Here is an 18,765-nt window from a genome sequence, read left to right on the forward strand (position 1 = left end):
TACAAGTGAAGTTCGTTATAGGTATCTAACTGAAAGTTATTAAGTAGTATTAATAAAAAGGTTTTATTGGTAGTAGCAAATTACCAGTGGCTTTCAAAGGTTTTAAAGTTCAGAAGTTGAAAAAGTATTCTACCTATTTAGGTGTTACAGACAGATGTTAATAACAATTTCATAAATACAGGCTAATATATACAAACATATACATACCTCTTTCCCAACAAGTCAGTGCTGTCAGCTCCTCCCACCCTCCTTTCATAGACAATCACTATCCTGACTTCTAACACCACAGAGTAGTTTTGCCTGTTCTTGACCTTTATATAAATGGAAGCATACAGTATACACTTTTTTTCTGTCTGGCTTCTTTTGTTCAACATTATATTAGTATGATTCATTTATGTTGTTTAATGTAGCAATAGATTGTTCATTTTTTATTGCTTTGTAGTATTCTTCACATGCTGGGTAGTAAGGAGTCTACCAGATTCTGGAAAGAGTTTGCTTTCCCAGGCTACTATCTCTTCCTGTGTGCTATGGAAGGGACCCACAAGTTCCCATATTCCCCTAAAGAGAGATTCAGAAGATGGCTGAAGGGGAAGCAAGTAGGCTTACCTTGAGCCCACAGTGGGGTGCATGTGGTAAACCTGTCACCTGACCTACACTGCTGCTTGAGGCAGAGTTGCAGGTGATAGAGCCTCAGACAGTTTTTCAAATCCAAGAGAACTGAGATGAAGTCAGTTCAACCAAGTACAACTGGGCTCTCATCAGACTAGGAGAGACTTGGTTACTTATTTTATAAGCTGCTTCCTGCTATAACAGAGGTCAGTATAATGTCCAGAGAATGGAAGAGCTCAATAAAGATTCCATCTATCCTGATGCCACTGTCTTGTAAGATAAGTCTGGACACTATTTTAGAGACAAAGGACAGGAATAAAACAGCATTTCTCCAAAAGATTAAGCATTACCTTAAAATCCCTTAAGATATTATGAATTCTATTCCCTTTAAATCAGACTAGATTTTAAACTGGCTAAGACCAAATGTTAATTTTTTCCAGACTTACCACTGTGTATGGGCTCAAGAGGAAGGACATATAAGTTCCATAGGAAAACTCTCATTTCCTCTGCACATCTAAATTATAAAGAGCAAATCTGCAACCATATTGTATGTGTTATACATTTCATTTTCCTCTTAGCAATCATCCTTTAAGACCTAGCTCAAAGACTACTTCACCTTACACTGCTGCAGATCATTTTATGCTCATCATTTTACAATGTTTCAAATTTGAAAGCAAAAATAAAAGTAGTTTATGCTTTTCAGATATTTGAGAAAATAATGATCATCTGCCTTAAGTTCTCCTTTTCAAACTTTTCTATAGTATTATTCATTCATCATGTCTTAATATCTACTTCAACCATATCTGTCTGGTTCTGCTCCCACTGTTATACTACATCTGCCTTCCAAAGGATCACTGTACTCTAATTATCCAACCCAATGTTGTCTCAGATATACATCCTAATTCTCTGTACCGTGTGACTGCTACAAAGGCACTTTTGTCTCCCAAAATTTGTGCCACCTTGGTTTTCTTCCTTTCTGCAACTTCCCATCTCCTTTTCCATCTTTGCTCATCCTTTAAATGAATTTTCCCCGAAATTCTGTCCTCATCTTTTTTTCTCCTATACCATCTCCCAGGTATAGGAGATGCCTTATCATTTCTATAAATTATTAGCTGCAAGGTCTGTATCTCTAGCTTTAAATTCTCCTAGTTCAGGCCCCATTTCCAACCACTACCAGACTTTTCATACATATCTCACCACCAATCAAATTCGGTACATGAAAATTGCTTCCCTTCTCTAAATGTGCTCAAGACTTATCTTGATGTCAATGGCATCACCATCTTCTCAGTCACCAAGATGGAAGCTTAGGTGTTCAATTTGGTGCTGCCTGCTTACAAGGAAAATAAAGTGACTCAGCCTGTTTAAAAAAAAAGGAGATTTAACATAAGGATACAACAACCACAATCACTGGCATCCAGGTGCAGAAAATGATCATGGCTCTGTCACATCAGTGGGATTGCAAAGACAGAAACTAAGGCCTCTTTGAATCTCTTTAGGGCAGTCTCTTGGCTCTGCAAACCTGTTTCATTCCCTAGCTTTATTCTATAGATCAGCTTTCTCTGCTTATTCATCATTTCCTTTAGACTTCAGGTTGCTTCACTGACTTCTAGGCCAGTTCTAAATGATCTTTTCATTTCAGGTATATCATTACCTGATTGTCTCAGAACGTCATTGCTCAAATTTTTGAGAAAGAATCTGACCAGCTCAGTCTGGCCTATGAATTGTTTTTCCCTGGTAAAATGTCTTGTTGCTGTGGTCACAAGTATGGAATCATGTGTTAGAAATGTGGCTGTCTAATCCCTGCCCTCCAGCACACAACTGTGGTTGGCATGTGAGAACATGGGTTACAAACCTGGCTATCTAATCTCACTCCTTCAGCAGAGTATGGGTAGAGAAACTATTTCAAGATGGCATGGCATATGTATAGTACTGGACACGCCTCTGACTTCCATCTCTTCTGTACTTAATGCTTTCTCTCCATTCTGCCTAGTTCACTCTTCATCAGCTATGTGCAAATTCGTCCCATCAGCCATCTCCTCTTGTTTGCCTATCCAGGTAAGCAATGACCATTTCTCTGTCCATTCTACTCCTATTGACTGCTCAGCATTTCCTTTCTTGCCTTTCCCTACTAAAACACTCAACATTCTGGCTCTTCTTATTGTTAGTTATATTCATGCTTGGGATTTCCATTTGACTGTAAACTTAAGGGTAGTTTCTCTTTTTTATCTTTGCAGCTTTATGTATTCTGATTTGAATTTTTTCCCAGCACTTGAAACACTGGCCAGATATTGTTATCCAAATATGTGGATGTTCACATCCTGGTGTTTTAGTAAATTTTTCTTGAAATTAAATACTGTCTTTAACATGGTAATGATCTAATTTCTTAAATACAGATGGTCCCCGACTTATGATTTCTTGACTTTACAATGTGCAAAACTAATTTATATTCAGTATACTCCTTGACTTACGATAAACTTGTTAAGCCAAGAAGCCTCTGTACAGCAAACCTCTTTTGAATGAATAGAGGCAGGGGTTGCAGAGGACAGAAGAGAAGACTATATTACTATCGCAAAAAATTAATGCTCTAGTTAACTACATATCAATATTGTCCATAAATGAGTAAAAATGTAGAATTTAAATAATGTTACCTGATGGTATTTCTAATCAAGTTCTAGGTACTCAACATTTCCAGGTAAAATACTGAAAATTATATTCAAGAACATAATTTTAAACTGCTTCCCAAAGGTAAAACACCAAGAAATGTTTAAGGCTGGACATGGTGGCTCATGCCTGTAATCCCAGCGCTCTGGGAGGCCGAGGCGGAGAGATCACCTGAGGTCAGGAGGTTGAGAACCAGCCTGGTCAATATAGTGAACCCCATCACTACCAAAAATACAAAAAATTAGTCAGGTGTGGTGGTGCATGCCTGTAGTCCCAGCTACTTGGGAGGCTAAGACAGGAGAATTTCTTGAACCCAAGAGGTAGAGGTTGTGGTGAGCTGAAATCATGTCAGTGCACTCCAGCCTGGGCAACAGAGTGAGACTCTGTCTTGAAAAAGAAAAAAGAAAAAAACGATAGTTCACATGTTTGGTATACATTAAAATCACCTGTGGGGCTTTTCCAGCATATATATGCCCTAAGATCTGTCTGGTTCAGTAGATATAAAAGGTGGAATGGGCCTGGATATTGCTATTTCTTAAACATGTTTCTGATATGCATTAAATGTTAGAACTATTTAGGATACTTAAGAAAAAACTAGTACATGTACATTATTTCAACTACTCACTTGCACAATTTCTGTAGGACTGAAACACAGAAATGATAAGCTACCATTGCAATGGAACTAATAGAACCATTACCTTTGAAAAAAGATCTTCTAAAATTTGTCTATCAAAATCATCCTGTGAAATTAAACATAAAACAATACCATTTAAAAACAGCAAAAAAATTTATATAATCTACGGTTTCCTTTAAAATAGTCTAAAATCTAACAATACAATAGGCATGTCTGATACAAATATAAAACAAAATTCATTTAGAAAATAGTTTCTCAATAAGATCTTCAGCTTCTAAAGACTTTCAAAAACATCTGTAATATTGAAATAATTACTAATAGACCTTTCCCAAAACACTGCACTGTAACAAATATAATAAAGTTGGACTTAACTAAAATGGTAATTATGAGTGTTAGAATGATACCAGATACAACTAAATATATGCATATTATGATAAATAATAGCACAGCATTACGAGAAGAATGGCAAAGAAGGGATACTGTCTTCGAATTTTCTTTACACGTCATTCTGGAAGAGCAGAAGATGATGACAACTCAAGCCATGTCAATTTAAATAAAATTACTTTAGCTAAGAAGCAGATGTGATCAAGAAAAGCTCAATGTTAGCCTTTCAATTATATCAAATAATACTAAAAATAATAAATTTGAAGGCCAATCTATGCAAAGGCAAAATGCTAATTATACTAGAGGAAATTTGGCAACTATTGCCCTTAGAGAATCATGACATTACTGCAGCAGTTTTCTGTTCATTAGATGCTTGGATTAATGAAGATATGAATTAAACACAACCTCTCCATTTTAGCAAACTTCCTAAAGAGGCTGAGTCTTTTAATTTTCTTTAATTTCTTCACATTCCAATAAATTCCTATCAAATGTAATCCAGAAGACATCAGATGAACATTCTAATGCTTTATAAATTTTATTTAAATCCAGTATTTTAACTTAATACACATGGATAGTTAGATTTCTTAGATGAATAATCTACTATTCAATTAGGTCAGTCAAACTCTATTCAATTAGGTCAGTCCCACCGGTGGCAATTTATTATGAAAATATGGTGTGTGGGCTGGATGTGGTGGTTCACACCTGTAATCCCAGCACTTTGGGAGGCTGAGGCAGGTGGATCACGAGGTCAGGAGATAGAGACCATCCTGCTCAACATGGTGAAACCCCATCTCTACTAAAAATACAAAAATTAGCTGGATGTGGTGGTGTGTACCTGTAATCCCAGCTATCCAGGAGGCTTAGGCAGGAGAATCGCTTGAACCCAGGAGGCAGAGGTTGCAGTGAGCTGAGATTGCACCACTGTACTCCAGCCTGGCGAAAGAGCAAGACTCCATCTCAAAAAAAAAAAAAAAAAAAATGGGGTGTGTGCTCTGAAATAGTGAAGATCGCAACAGACGACAAGCATTAAATGCTTTTATTATGTCCTCTAATTGGTTCCTATGACTTGGGTCCCAAATAAAGAAAATTAATGAATTAAAGAAATCAATACCAGGATGGGTGCAGTGGCTCACGCCTGTAATCCCAGCACTCTGGGAGGCCGAGGCAGGTGGATCACAAGGTCAAGAGACCGAGACCATCCTGCTCAACATGGTGAAACCCCGTCTCTACTAAAAATACCAATAAATTAGCTGGGCATGGTGGCACATGCCTGTAATCCCAGCTACTCAGGAGGCTGAGGCAGGAGAACTGCCTGAACCCAGGAGGCGGAGGTTGCCATGAGCCAAGATTGCGCCATTGCACTCCAGCCTGGGTAATAAGAGCAAAACTCCCTCTCAAAAAAAAAAAACCAAAAAACCCAATACCAATAAAAAACATACTAACTGTACAACAGGTGTGGTTTAAAAGCAGAAAACAAATAAGCCACACCATAGCAGAAATAAGAAATGATGTCATCTCACATAGAGAAACAGCCTTATAGGGGGGAAAAAAAAAGGAAGAATGTCACCATAGTATTTGATCAGCACTATAAAAACTGACTTTGTGAAACTGATAATTTCATGTCCAAAGATCAAGCAGTGAAATAAATTAATATGTGAGAAAAGTGGTACAGGGATGAGTGGTGCAAATATCGGGATAATAAGGAATTTTTTATATTCATTTTGAAGGAAATGGACCATTGTGAAACTACAACAACTACCAAAAGTTGTGGTTTAATTTATAAAATTAACAAACCCAAAACTTATAGAAAACTCAAATATAAAATATTTAATTCTGTTAACTCAAAATGTTTACTTATAATTGAAGTTAATTTGTTAACTCTTTACCCAATAAAATGTACCAAATTTAGAAGTCAAGTGATTTCTAGTATGCATTAAGTTTATATCTAGAAAATTCTTTTTGGAATTTAGTATTTCTTTTAAAAAGTGCCTAACAGGCATAAGAGAGGCTTGCCAAAATATTTGAAAACTCAGTATATTTTCATCTCCAATATTCTAGAAACTGAATAAAACAAACTCAATCAAATTTTGAAACTGTCTTTGCTGAGATAAAAACACCAATTATCTATTTAAAGTTCATTTTGAAAATATAATCTTAAATAACTCAAACCAAAAGTACTGACCATTGGTTTTCTCCAAATACTGAGTCCTAAATGAACAAAAATTTATATGCAATTTTCTAGATTTTGAGAAACATGTTTTTGTTTAATTAGAAAAGTTATCTCTAACAGAATATATTAATAGAGAAATAGCATAATTCTTAGTAACTAAATTTTCATGAGCAGAAATATGAAATTTTATTTTTTCTCTATAGTTTATGTATTGTTCTGTGGGGCTTACAAATAACAACACATTCTTGGGCTGATACTATCATGGATTTTGCTTAAATTCTGAGGGCGGCAAAATTTTTAAATCCCACATGTCAAAACTGAATCACATTAACTAGCTGATGTAGTAAATGAAAGGCAATTCTAAAATGCAAAATAAAAATGGAATTAAGACAGCTTTAAACGAAAAATAACTCATCCACCCAAAATAGTGCTACATAATTCATTCCTTAAAAAGCTGTATGTATAGACATAAAAGCCAAAAATAAAAACAAACACTGCAGTTGTGATGCAGCATCAGGTGCTTTTACTTCAGGGAATGAAAAATAATGGTCACAACTCAAATGAATGGGAATTTAATATGAATATATGCACCTTACCAGAGATGTTTGCTATCAATGACATCTTAGCAATTCCATATTCCTCTCATTCAGTATAACTGTTGTAAAAAAATCAACTGTGGTTCTGAATATCCATTCACAGTTGACCTCAACAATGTATCTGATGTAGGAGACTGAGTATCTGTGACAGGCAGAAGCATGTGATGGTCCTCAGTCCCAAGTGGAAGAGCTAATGGTAAAGTCATGTCAGAAGGTTTCACATCCATAGTTTCTGATAAAGGACTCTTTTGTATGGAATCTTGTTCACTCAAAGTATGATCCTCTACACTGGAGTCTAGAGTTTTATCTGCACCTATAATGGAAGGGAAAAAAATTTACATTATCTTCAAAAACAAAACTAAACCCCCGAGGTAGACTAATGTACTTACCATTCCTAGAAATTACATTCCAACCTCCATACGTTTACTCAAGCAGTTTCTTTTTTGTAGATATGCCCTCCTCATCATCTATGTAAATTCAATCTGGGCCTCAAGGTTAAGTTCAAGCACTAACTCCATTAAAAAAAATGGACTTGATTAAGAGTGAAACAGGGTGAGCTGTTTTATCTATTTTACCACACATTTGTCAATTTTCACATGCTGCCTTGTGGCGTCTCTTATTGCCATTCTACTCAGGTATACCTTGAATCCTCAACTAGACTGGAAATTCTTTGAGAGTAAACATCAAGTTATACCGTTTAACTCCCTGAAAGTACTGAATAGTGATAAGAAATACTCTATTTGTTCACTGAATGCTTTTAATGAGTAGTTTATATTATTCTGCGAGTTCAGAATGTGTCTGGTACTTTCATATATTTTCAGGTGAGAAATTCTGCTCTACTCAAGGGAGCAAATAGCACATTGACAAAAGATGTACTTTTGCCTTCAAATTTTCAAATGGCTTTAACATGCTCCTGTTACTCTAAAGTATCAACATAATTTCAGTTTCACTGTCCTTGTTAGGTAGACAAAACTGCATATTTGCTTTCCTAAAACTGTAATTATCTTGTATTCTTCCCAAGCTAATCTTCATTTTCAACCAGCCAAGGTTTCCTTCTTGTCCCAGTGACTCTTTACAATGTTCTCTGCTTGGAATGAATTCTCTCTTCCCATCTCCATCTTTGAACTCTTCTCCAACCTTCAAGTTCCCTAAAATTAAGCTTTTTCTAGTACTTACCTCAGAAAAACTTAGTATCTCCTTTAGTACTTTTGTGTTGATTATGTCCTACATTTTCCCTTGTAATTATTTATTTAGGTTTCTGGTCTCAAACACAAGGCTGTAAGCTTTTTGAGTACCAGAACTATGCCTTGTTCAAGTTCATATTCCCTAAACAGTTATATATACTTTGTAGAAATTTAACAAGTGGTTAAATTAATGACTTACTACAGTTTTCAGATGTTTTTAACTTAATAGTTATGATGTTTATATTTAAGAGACTTACTATCATCTTTACCAATGAGAGGGACCTAGTGTCATTTCTAATAATGACAGAATAAAACGGTAAGCACAGGGAAACTTTTTCAAGGATTCATTTTAACCAACAGACTCAAACCTTGGGGTCTGGCTTTCCATTTTGATATATTATAACAGTGTAGGGCTACCTGTTTCCCTGTTTCCTCTTAAACATTTCTGGATCAGTGTTGATAACACCCCCTTTTTTCCATAATAACCATAGTAAACCCTGAGTTATCCAGACTCCAGTATAAGGAACAGTGACAGATAGCTTACTTATATGTTCCTTCATGCTTTGGACTGTTAATAAGTCAGGTTTTAAAAGGAGGAAATGTTTCAAGTATTTTTTTAATAAGAGGCTCAATATGAAAAGAAACCTACAGTTGAATGTTTCTGCAAAAAAAGCTACTCTCCTCCATGTAGATGTCTACTTTTCAAAATAGACATCTAATTTAAACTGCGTACATCTCAACATTTTAAGGAAGAGCACCAATATGAGCACCAAATTATATTAAAACACATACACACACACACACAAAAGCATTTACCAGAATGGACTTTTGTTTTGTGCTTCTTTAAATTTTTAATATCAGTGTAAGAATTTCCACATAATTCGCAGATAAATGGTCTTTCTCCTGAAAAACAAATTAAAAAGTTTAAACGTCAATATTTTAAAAGCTGCTAGCTAAGACAAAAATATCAATGTTTATGAACACAAGGCAAAATTATAGTGTTTAAATTTGGTTTCAAATTATCAATCACCTGGTTATAATATAGTGAAACAAAAGATTCTACACAACCTAGTCGCTCCTTTATACAAAACATCTGTATCTCAGAGAAAGGGAACATTTTCATGAAAAGAAATTTACTCTCAAACTAAAACAAATAAACAAAAACCTATTTTTGCACTTCTATGAAATATTTAGTGAGTGTCGATTATATGCCAGACACTGGCTAAGAGATATAGTTGTGGGAAAGTATGTGTAATAATCATTGTTTCTGCTCTCAGGTACTTATTAGAAAGTACTTAAACGTACTGACAACATGCTACAATATTATACTTCTTTGGAAATAAGAACTGTTCAGTTCTTCATGGTGTAAACTAAAGCGCATGAGAATATAAAGTCACCAAAAACTTAACTAAACCTCAATTAAGTACTCATACTATTCTAGGCAGGAATTATGAGGAGGAATTTTTTAAAAACAAAATGTCAGAACTCTTTCAAAGTGGCATTTTCCTTTGTTTTAAAATTTTTTACATTCAATATTTTCTTCATACAATTTACAAACTAGTTTTACAATAAACATGTCAAAATTAAAATTTGTTTCTAAAACTTGCATACTAAACACTGTTTAATAAGAAAATCTGATGTTATATTGGTATTACCTATTCCTTTTCATTTCTTGGTATATCTGTGCAATTTAATCCAAATCATTTAAAAACTATTGATTATCTGGCATATTTCTTGGAAAATCAACACAATTCTTTAACAAATTTAATTCATACTCCAAACAACTAAAAAAAAAACAAGATAAGCAAATAAGTTGATATTTATACAGAGATAAATATAAAATATTGCTATAGGTATAGTATGACTAGATACCATATAGTCCATAATGGCTTAAAAGTAAAGATTTACATAAAAAGAAATTAAGAGAGAACAAAAAGTAATACATTCTCCCTAAACACAGACCTGTATGGGATCGAAAGTGTTTGTTGAGCTCTCCTGAGGAAATAAAACTTTTCCCACAAATACCACATATGTATGGTTTTTCACCTAGATGGAAAATAAAAGATAGCGAAGTGGTGTACTATACCAATATAATATTTATCAATTACAAATAACCTAAAGTAAGCTTTTCTGAAATATTATTTAAAACCTCTCCATATTATACTTTAGAGGTATTTTCAGTGATCCAAGTAAATGAATATTAGTAATTACTTTATACTGTTCATAAGTTTTCATATATTAAAACTTTATTCCTGCAAATATCCCTTCTAGTAGAGATGATCTGGGCAAGGAATTTGATTCTTATGTGATTAAGAACATGTAAATTCATAAACCCACATTTCTATTCTTGCCATCAACTATATTAATAAAGGAGAATAAAAGCAAGTAGGGAAGTCTTTTAAAAAGTGTCCCCTAAAAACACAGTTTGCTTCCAAACTGCTATTTTGCGTCTGAATTATTTAATTTGCAAATCTCAGAATATCTGTGTAGGAAAGGTCCTAAGAAGTTTAAAAAAAATCAATGTTCAACCCAAGCCCACTCCCCAACCCTAACTATAGGAGATGACCCTTTAGGAAGCTGAAAAGATTTTTTAAAGTCACAAAATGCATCTCATTGCAAGTTTATATATTATCAAAATTATCTCACTGATTTTAATGTGTAAGTTACATAATTTATTTCACCCACCTTGCATTACTCTAGAAAGTAAGTCAGCCTTTATATTTAACAGATATGTGAAAATCATAAACATAGCTTACAGAAGTATAGAGAGATATCTAACTATAAAGTTTCCAATCTACTTTTGGTAAAGGCCCAAATTCTTTTATTTGTAACTTTATTTTAGGCAGTCTCTCCCTGTCAAACTTACCTGTATGTTTCCGAGAATGAGTGATAAGAGAACTAGAGACAGCAAATGCCTTCCCACAGGTATCACACACGTAAGGCTTTTCTCCAGTATGCCTACGGACATGATAGGTCAGTGTGCTGGCTTGGGCAAATCTCTGTCCACACCTATCACAGACATATGGCTTCTCTCCACTATGCTTCCTATTAGTAAATAAATATAAAGTTTAAGTAAAACAATTTGGAGGTCAATCTATATAGCAAGATTCCATAAAGTTTTTTACACATTTTATTTCATGTCACCTTAACAAGCCAAGATGATGTATTTAAAATCAGTAGTTGTTTCAGTGTAAATATCAAAACATTAGTTTTGAGATCAATTCAAAAAGTTTTTCCATGGTCTTTATAAGGTTGTCAGTGGGATCCTAATACTGCAGGCAATTATTTTCATGAGTCTGGTCACTCTTTGACTCATCAAAACTCTCCTCAAACCATCAGCCTCTCTTCGCCCATTGTCACTCTCAGCTGACATCCCTGCTTTCACTGAGAAAAATTCATATAACATGAGGATGACAGTTCATCTGAATTCATCAATTCCAATTTGTATACCTAAGAACCTACTTAATAATATGACTTCTGCAATTTCTCCAATCCTACATCATCCATGTTTCTCACTCCATTGGATTATGGTATACAAATATACTGCTGTCTCCCATATTAATAAAAACAAAGACCTTTGACCTTACTTGCTTCTTCATTCTCTGCTCCCCTTTGCCAAAACCTTGAGACTCCAAGTATTCTACCATTTCTTCTCTACTAGACTCTATTAATGATGCTTTTGTTAAGAGCACAGCTGACTTCCCACTTCACTAAATCCACGTCAATTTTCAGTCTTCATCTCCCTATCACAGAATTTTACAGTTGATCATTTGATCACGCCCACCTGGAATAACTTCCTTCACCTGGGATTCCAGGGCAGCCCACTTTCATGGCTTCCCTCTATTGGCTGCTCCTTCCTAGTTACCTCTGCTGGTTCTCACACCATCTCCCAGAACTAGTAAAATCTGAATGCCTCAGGACCATCTTCTGATTTCTTCTGTCCACATTCACTCTCTTAGTGACCTTATCCAGGATTGTAGCTTTAAATACTGTCATATGCTGATGCTGGTAACTTCAGCTCAAACCAGTCCCCTGAACTGCAGGCTTAGATAACCAATTATCTATGGCACATCTCTATTCAGAAGTGTAAGTCATCTCAAATTTAACATGCTCAGAACTGTACTCCTAAATTCCACACTTCCACTTAAGCTGTTCTACCCACAAACCTTCTCCATCTCAGTTAATGGCAACTCCATCTTTACAGGGGTTACCAGAATAATCTTTGACTCTCTTTCAGACCTCATATACAATCTGTCTGCAAATTCTGTTATTTCTAACTTTAAAATATATCCAGAATCTACTACTACTTATTTCCTTCACTGCTACCACCCTGGTCTGAACTACCATCACCCTTGCTTGAGTTTTATCTATAGATTCCTGTTTACCCTGATTCCACTCTTATAATCCAACAGCAGCCTGAATGATCTTCTTAAATTGCACTGAGGACAATTCTGATCTTATTTCTGGACCAGACTGACCTTATTTCCTAGTAGCTTCCCCCAGCCTGCTTATTTCCTATCAGCTACCATGGCTTCCTTGTGATTCCTTGAAGGTGTTAACACCATTTGGTGGAACTACAATTAGAATTCTACTGTCCTGAATTCTAATATAATAGTCTATTCAAAAGCCTATGGTGATTAAAAGACTAAAAGATCAAAGAACTCATCTGGTTTTTTACCTTGCATGAATCTTGAGGTTGCTAGAAGTTGCAAACTGTAAGTTGCATACATCACATTTATAGGGTTTTTCTTCACCATGATGCATGCGACTATGGAAGACTAGCTGACATTTCTGAGCAAATCCTTTATCACACAATTCACATTTGTATGGCTTCTCACCTAAAGCAATAAGTAAATAAAATTTATATTTAGAAGAAAATAGTGTTTCAGTTTCATAAGACATACAAGATTTCATCAACAATACTAGCTTTGGTATTCAGAAAATGTTACTGCTAGAACTGAAAACAAATAAAATATCTTTATAGACCACTGAAAACACCAGTAGAATTAGAAGAAATTAGTGTTTCTGAAATCACCATGAGAGAAGTACATACAGCATTTTAAAAAGTACGAATCTAAAAGTGCCAATGTGTGCTCATACTTTGCCACCAGAGGACATGCAAAATAAAGGTACCTGTAGAAGCTGAGGAAACACTGTATGTGTAATTCTAATGAACATGTTCAAAGGTCAACAAAGTCTAAGTGTGTAATGAGAAGTTAGCAATATCTGAAAATTGGCCTGATTTGTAATTACATTTTCTCTTTATCAGTTTTAATGTCTTTGTCTCTGTTAAATATTTGCTAAGCTAGAATGAACATGCTTATTTTGAGGGAAAATGGTATGAACAGCTGATGCATTAGGACTTAAACAGCCATTAAACACTTGGTTACAATTACAGATAAATTTTCAATAGTTTAACACTGTTAAATACTTTGATGAATAGAAAAATATACCAAATTTTGGTCACAAGTCGTGTGTGCTAAGTACTCTTTAGAAAAATATACTATTTTAGTCACAGTATAAAAATAGTTATATCTCCCCACACACCCGTCTCACCTGTATGAGTTCTTACATGGGTTTTCAGCTGGTTACACTGGGTAAATGCCTTTCCACATAAGTGGCAGACATAAGGTTTGACTCCTTTATGTATTCTCATGTGCCTTCTCAAGCTGCTGGCTTCTGAAAACACTTTCCCACAAGTGTTACACATTGGTTTGGTCTTGGAATACCTCTGATCCAGCTCTTCCCCGGAGTTCTCCACCTCATAAGGACTCCTGACACTGGCTATATTAGACATAGAGTGTTCTTTCAGAGCACAGTTCGGCTGTGATTTTCCACGTTTCCGTTTCACTGTAACAGTTTGCACAATATCTTGTGCTGGAAAAGTATTTTCCACAACTGATGTCAACTCAAGTTCTGAATTATCATTTATTTGTGCAACTTGTTCTCCTACAGGTGTGGACAGTTTATTTGCATCTAGGAATAGTTCAACAGATGCATTCTCTAAAATATCACTGGGATATTGCACTGTTTTATTCTGCCCTGTTTTTGGGGAGTTGAAAGGCTTCTTCTTCTTTTTTGTTTGAGATGACTTTTTTGCTAATGCCCCTTGTTTAGGATTTGCCTGAACCAAATCTGTAGATACTTCTGATTTCTCTCGATTATTATAATCTCGCAGAGTAAGAAGACAAGTCTGTTGATTCAATTCAATGTTTCCAGTAATACTAGATATCTCTGTAGAAGAAGGATTAGCAATAAAAGCAAAATCTTCCATCTTTATTTTGCATTTAGTGACCACCTCTTCCACTTTGAGATAGTCAGCAGCCTGATGAATTTCTTTAACATTCCAACTGTAAGGAAACAAGGCTACATGACAATATTCTGATCAAAGAAAAACTTTTGAAACAGAGCTGCATATATACTTCAATGTATTTTAAAGACCCAATGAAGAAGAATGCTGAAAAAGACGTATAATTAGGAGAAAAATATATTTATAAATTCATTCAGAATAATGTTTAGGTAAAAATCTCCAATTTTACAGAACTTCAAGAGATAGATAATGGCTATTCACAGCTGTCAATGAACTGCAGAAAAATTAAATGTTAAATTTTCTGGTTTTTAAAAAACCTAGAACACAAAAATAGCTGTTGGCACCTCACTACCTCCTCCCATTCATCCGGAGGCCTCTTCAGATAGCAACCAACTTTTTTGGATTGGCAAGAGGAAAAGTCTAATGACAGTTGCTTCCTACTATTTTCTCCTGCTTCCCTGTGAGGGACCTTAATTATGTTTCCCAAACTTCATTGTGGATGTGAATCACCCAGGAATCTTGTTAAATGTAGATTCAAATTTAGCAGGTTTGTGATGGGGCCTGAGATTCTGCAATTCTTTTTTTGTTTTGTTTTGAGATGGGGTATTCCTCTGTTGCGCAAGTGGGAGTACACTGGCATAATGACAGCTCACTGCAGCCTTAAACTCCTGGGCTCAAGTGATTGTCCTGCTTCAGCTTCCCAAGTAGGTAGGACTATAGGCATGTGCCACCACTCCTGGCTATTTAAATTTTTTTGTAGAGGCAAGGTTTCACCATGCTGCCCAGGCTGGACTCGAATTCCTGGCCTCATGTGATCCTCCCATCTTGGGCTACCAAAGTGCTAGGATTACAAGTGTGAGCCACTGGCCCAGCCTGCATTTTTTAATACACTCCCTGGTGATGCCAGTGTTGCCCAGAGGAAGCCACTAAGAGGAATAAGGTTTTAGAATGTTAAACTCTCTAGCAACCCTCCCACATTTTTTGGTGATACTCAACCCAAATTTGCTGGAGTGTTTGTGAGAGGAGAGTTACAAAGACTTAAGTCACCTTTTTCAATATTCTAGTCAAATGTTTACTCAGCATTTACCATGTATGGTACCAAGATATTAAGAAATAAATAGTCTCTGCCCTTCAGAAGTTCACAATGTGGTAAAAGGTTGTTTGATTAATCTAGCACTGGCTCTGGCATTACTAGCTGACTTAATTAAGGTAAGTCAGTATTTTGGGGGGTTCAACTTTCTCAGCTGTAAAATTAGAGCTGAGTTGGTATTAACACTAAAAATATGACTATGTTAGATGGAAACACACAAACATATACACAAACATACACACACACACACACACACACACCCCTTACCCTCAAATAATCTTCCTACTTGAGTTTTTTCCCTAAACATGGTTTCTTTAGGAAGATGATCTCTTTACCTCTTTGTTTTAAGTATAAGCCAGAAAAGGGTTTTAATCATAGCTAACAATATAAATACAGTGTTGGTGATACTATTTGTTTAAAAAGGACTAACATTTGAAATAAAATTAAAAATAACTAGTGTCATGGACCTCTAAGATCTCTAGAAGTATCCTACAGTATGTACAAATCTCTACCTATGTTCTCATCATCTTCTAATTAAACTTGCTTTGCCTCAAGTGACACATGTATGTTTTACCTTATTTAACTTAGCATCACAGTGGCTTTTTAAAAATTGTCTTTTGGGCTGGGCCACTAACAAAGATCTTTTGGTCTCTAATTACGTTTGGTGCTCCATAAAATGAACCACCAAACAGGTAACAAGGTCAAGTAGCCTTGAAGACCAGTATAAGACAGCAGGAAGTCATACATTAATTGTTCAAGGCCGGGTGTGGTGGCTCATGCCTGCAATCCAGCACTTGGGAGGCTGAGGCTGGAGGATCACCTGAAGTCAGGAGTTCAAGACCAGCCTGGCCAACATGGTGAAAATCCCATCTGTCTCTATCAAAAATTAGCTGGGCATAATGGCGACTGCCTGTAATCCCAGCTACTCAGGAGGCTGAGGCAGGAGAATCGCTTAAACCGGGGAGGTAGAGGTTGCAGTAAGCCAAGATGCTATTGCATTCCAGCCTGGGTGACAGCTCGAGACTCTGTCTCAAAAAAAAGAATTATAGCAAGGCGCTACTTAAAACTGTTCAATACTGAAATAGTAATTCATACAAACTATTTCGGAGATGGCTGCAATCTAAGTCACAGTTAAGAGTCCGATCACCACTTGTTTACCTGAGTAACAGATTTGTTTTCATTTACAAGTATTATAGATAACAGTGCTTCCGAACTTGCTTTTATCTTTCATCTTGTGAAGAGTCACTGAAGGTCGTTTAATTACATATTGCCAGGTATATGCCTAAATGTTTTATAAGATTAGTTCATTTAATCTTCAGAACGTGCCTATGAAATCTATTATAAATCCTCATTTTACAAACAAATGAATAATTAGAGGTCCAAAGAAATAAATTAACTTGTCCAAAAGCACAGAATGTTAGAACCAAGATTTGACCAAGGTAATCTGGCCCCTGAGACAACTTAATTCTATTATTCTACCTGTTTTCTTAATCACTAAGTTATAAGCCTTTCTATTTTGGTATAAATCCTCTCTTACATTTCTAGCTGAACTCAAAGAATTAGCTCCCCAGCTCCCCAGGAAAGATATGTTCCAAAAGAGACTGAACAAAACACCTGGCTGTTCTTCACATTGGTTCTTTCCATGAAGTCTCAAAGAAAAGCACTCTACCATGTATTCAAATCAATTTAAGATTTTTTTTTTGGCCTAATCGAGACAGGGAAGCCACTAAATTGAAGACCAGCCAAAATTCACACTGTTCTTTTCCTTTAATCAACTTATACAGAACTCACTTGAAGATTTCATTATACCAAAATTTAAAAATAATTCCAAAATAGCATGAAAGTTTACTTTTCTCTCTCCCCCCTCCCCATACTGGATACTTCTTACACAAGAATGTTTCCTTGTCAAAAGGATTAATGAGCATCCTGATTCTAGATTTTTAAGTAAGTATATTTCCATGACAAGTTGCAATATAAAAGGGAGGGAAGAATTTTGCTTAATGCATACATGCACATCTCTACAGAGATCTGGAAAAGAATGAATTAATATATATCAAAAGGTTAACAGGGGTCATCAGTGGGTAGCAGACTTTCAGGTGTTTCTTATTTTGTTTTTTATTTATTTATTTTTCTAATTTTTCTCTGAGAAATGTGGAATTAAACGGGGAGGGGAGGGTAAAGAAGAGAAAAAGAAAGAAATTAATGTTCACCAGAAGTGAATAAGGATCAAGTAAAACCTTGTTTAGCCTCAAAGTAGTTTATTACCATCTCATTTTTACATATAGAGAAACTAGAGCCCAGAGAGACTGCATCATGCTCAAGGAGACATAGTGACTGACAGGCAAGAACTAATTCCAAAGCCTATAATCTTCCTATGGCAGAAGATTAATCAGTTTCTCTGCTTTTATCTCCTCCAACTCTTCCCCTACAATCAGTAAATGTATTGATATTAATCTAATTGTATGGCTCATTATACAGGGGAGACACAGTGCATGCATTATCGATTCCTCAAAACCTACTTGTTAATGCAGTGACAGCTGTAAGCATCTTAGAGAAGCATTCTAGCATCTCTGACCTTACTTCAGTATTAGTACTGGTAGGTTAATAGAGATAACAGGAGTCACTGCCATTCATTTTCCAAATAAGTTATTTTCCAGAATCAAGATCAGGAAGATATTTATGGTTGGTAATGGCAGCACTGTTATATGAGCACAGAGGTTCTTCCTTCCCCATCTACACCCCACTCAAGTACCTTAAGACATAAGGGATGGAGAATGAGAGAGAGAGAAGACCAGAGGAATTTAAGGACCAAAAAGCAATGGGAAACTGGAAGTTACTTAGAGTTTACTGTGTTTGCTGCCTGGCCAACATGGGGAAACCCTGCCTCTACTAAAAATAAAAAAATTTGCAGGTGCAGTGGTCTACGCCTGTAGTCCCAGGTACTCGGGAGGCTAAGGTGGGAGAATCGCTTGAATCTGGGAGGAGGAGGTTGCTGCGAGCCAAGACGGCGCCACTGCACTCCAGCCTGGGTGAGAGTGAGCATGTATCAAAGGAAAAAAGAAAAAAAAATTCATTGTGTTTGATGTTCAAGTTTATATAAGTGAAATCATAGGCTTTGTTTCAGTAG

At 35.7% G+C, this 18,765-nt stretch overlaps 1 protein-coding gene across 10 annotated transcripts in view; it reads right to left on the reverse strand.

The window, feature by feature from the left end:
• Positions 1–18,765, reverse strand: part of MYNN (myoneurin) — a 39,519-nt gene that overhangs the window by 18,731 nt on the left and 2,023 nt on the right. For 2 of the 10 annotated variants that reach the window (XR_013528433.1, XR_013528428.1), the window contains 7 exons: positions 13,795–14,588; positions 12,917–13,076; positions 11,105–11,283; positions 10,201–10,284; positions 9,055–9,141; positions 7,055–7,367; positions 45–4,010 (listed from right to left, as the gene is read on the reverse strand). Coding sequence is in view for 3 of the 10 variants with exons in the window: in XM_002759398.8 (XP_002759444.1) it covers positions 7,105–7,367; positions 9,055–9,141; positions 10,201–10,284; positions 11,105–11,283; positions 12,917–13,076; positions 13,795–14,588 (1,567 nt within the window). In the remaining 7 variants the exon portion in view is untranslated. Of the gene's footprint in view, positions 1–44; positions 4,011–4,800; positions 7,368–9,054; positions 9,142–9,893; positions 10,023–10,200; positions 10,285–11,104; positions 11,284–12,916; positions 13,077–13,794; positions 14,589–18,765 lie in introns of those variants that run through there. The other 8 variants (XR_013528434.1, XR_008477506.2, XR_013528432.1 and 5 more) reach the window with 7 other exon arrangements.

The sequence above is a fragment of the Callithrix jacchus genome, chromosome 17 (genome assembly GCF_049354715.1).
Source record: "Callithrix jacchus isolate 240 chromosome 17, calJac240_pri, whole genome shotgun sequence".
Classification (NCBI taxonomy): Eukaryota; Metazoa; Chordata; class Mammalia; order Primates; family Cebidae; genus Callithrix; species Callithrix jacchus.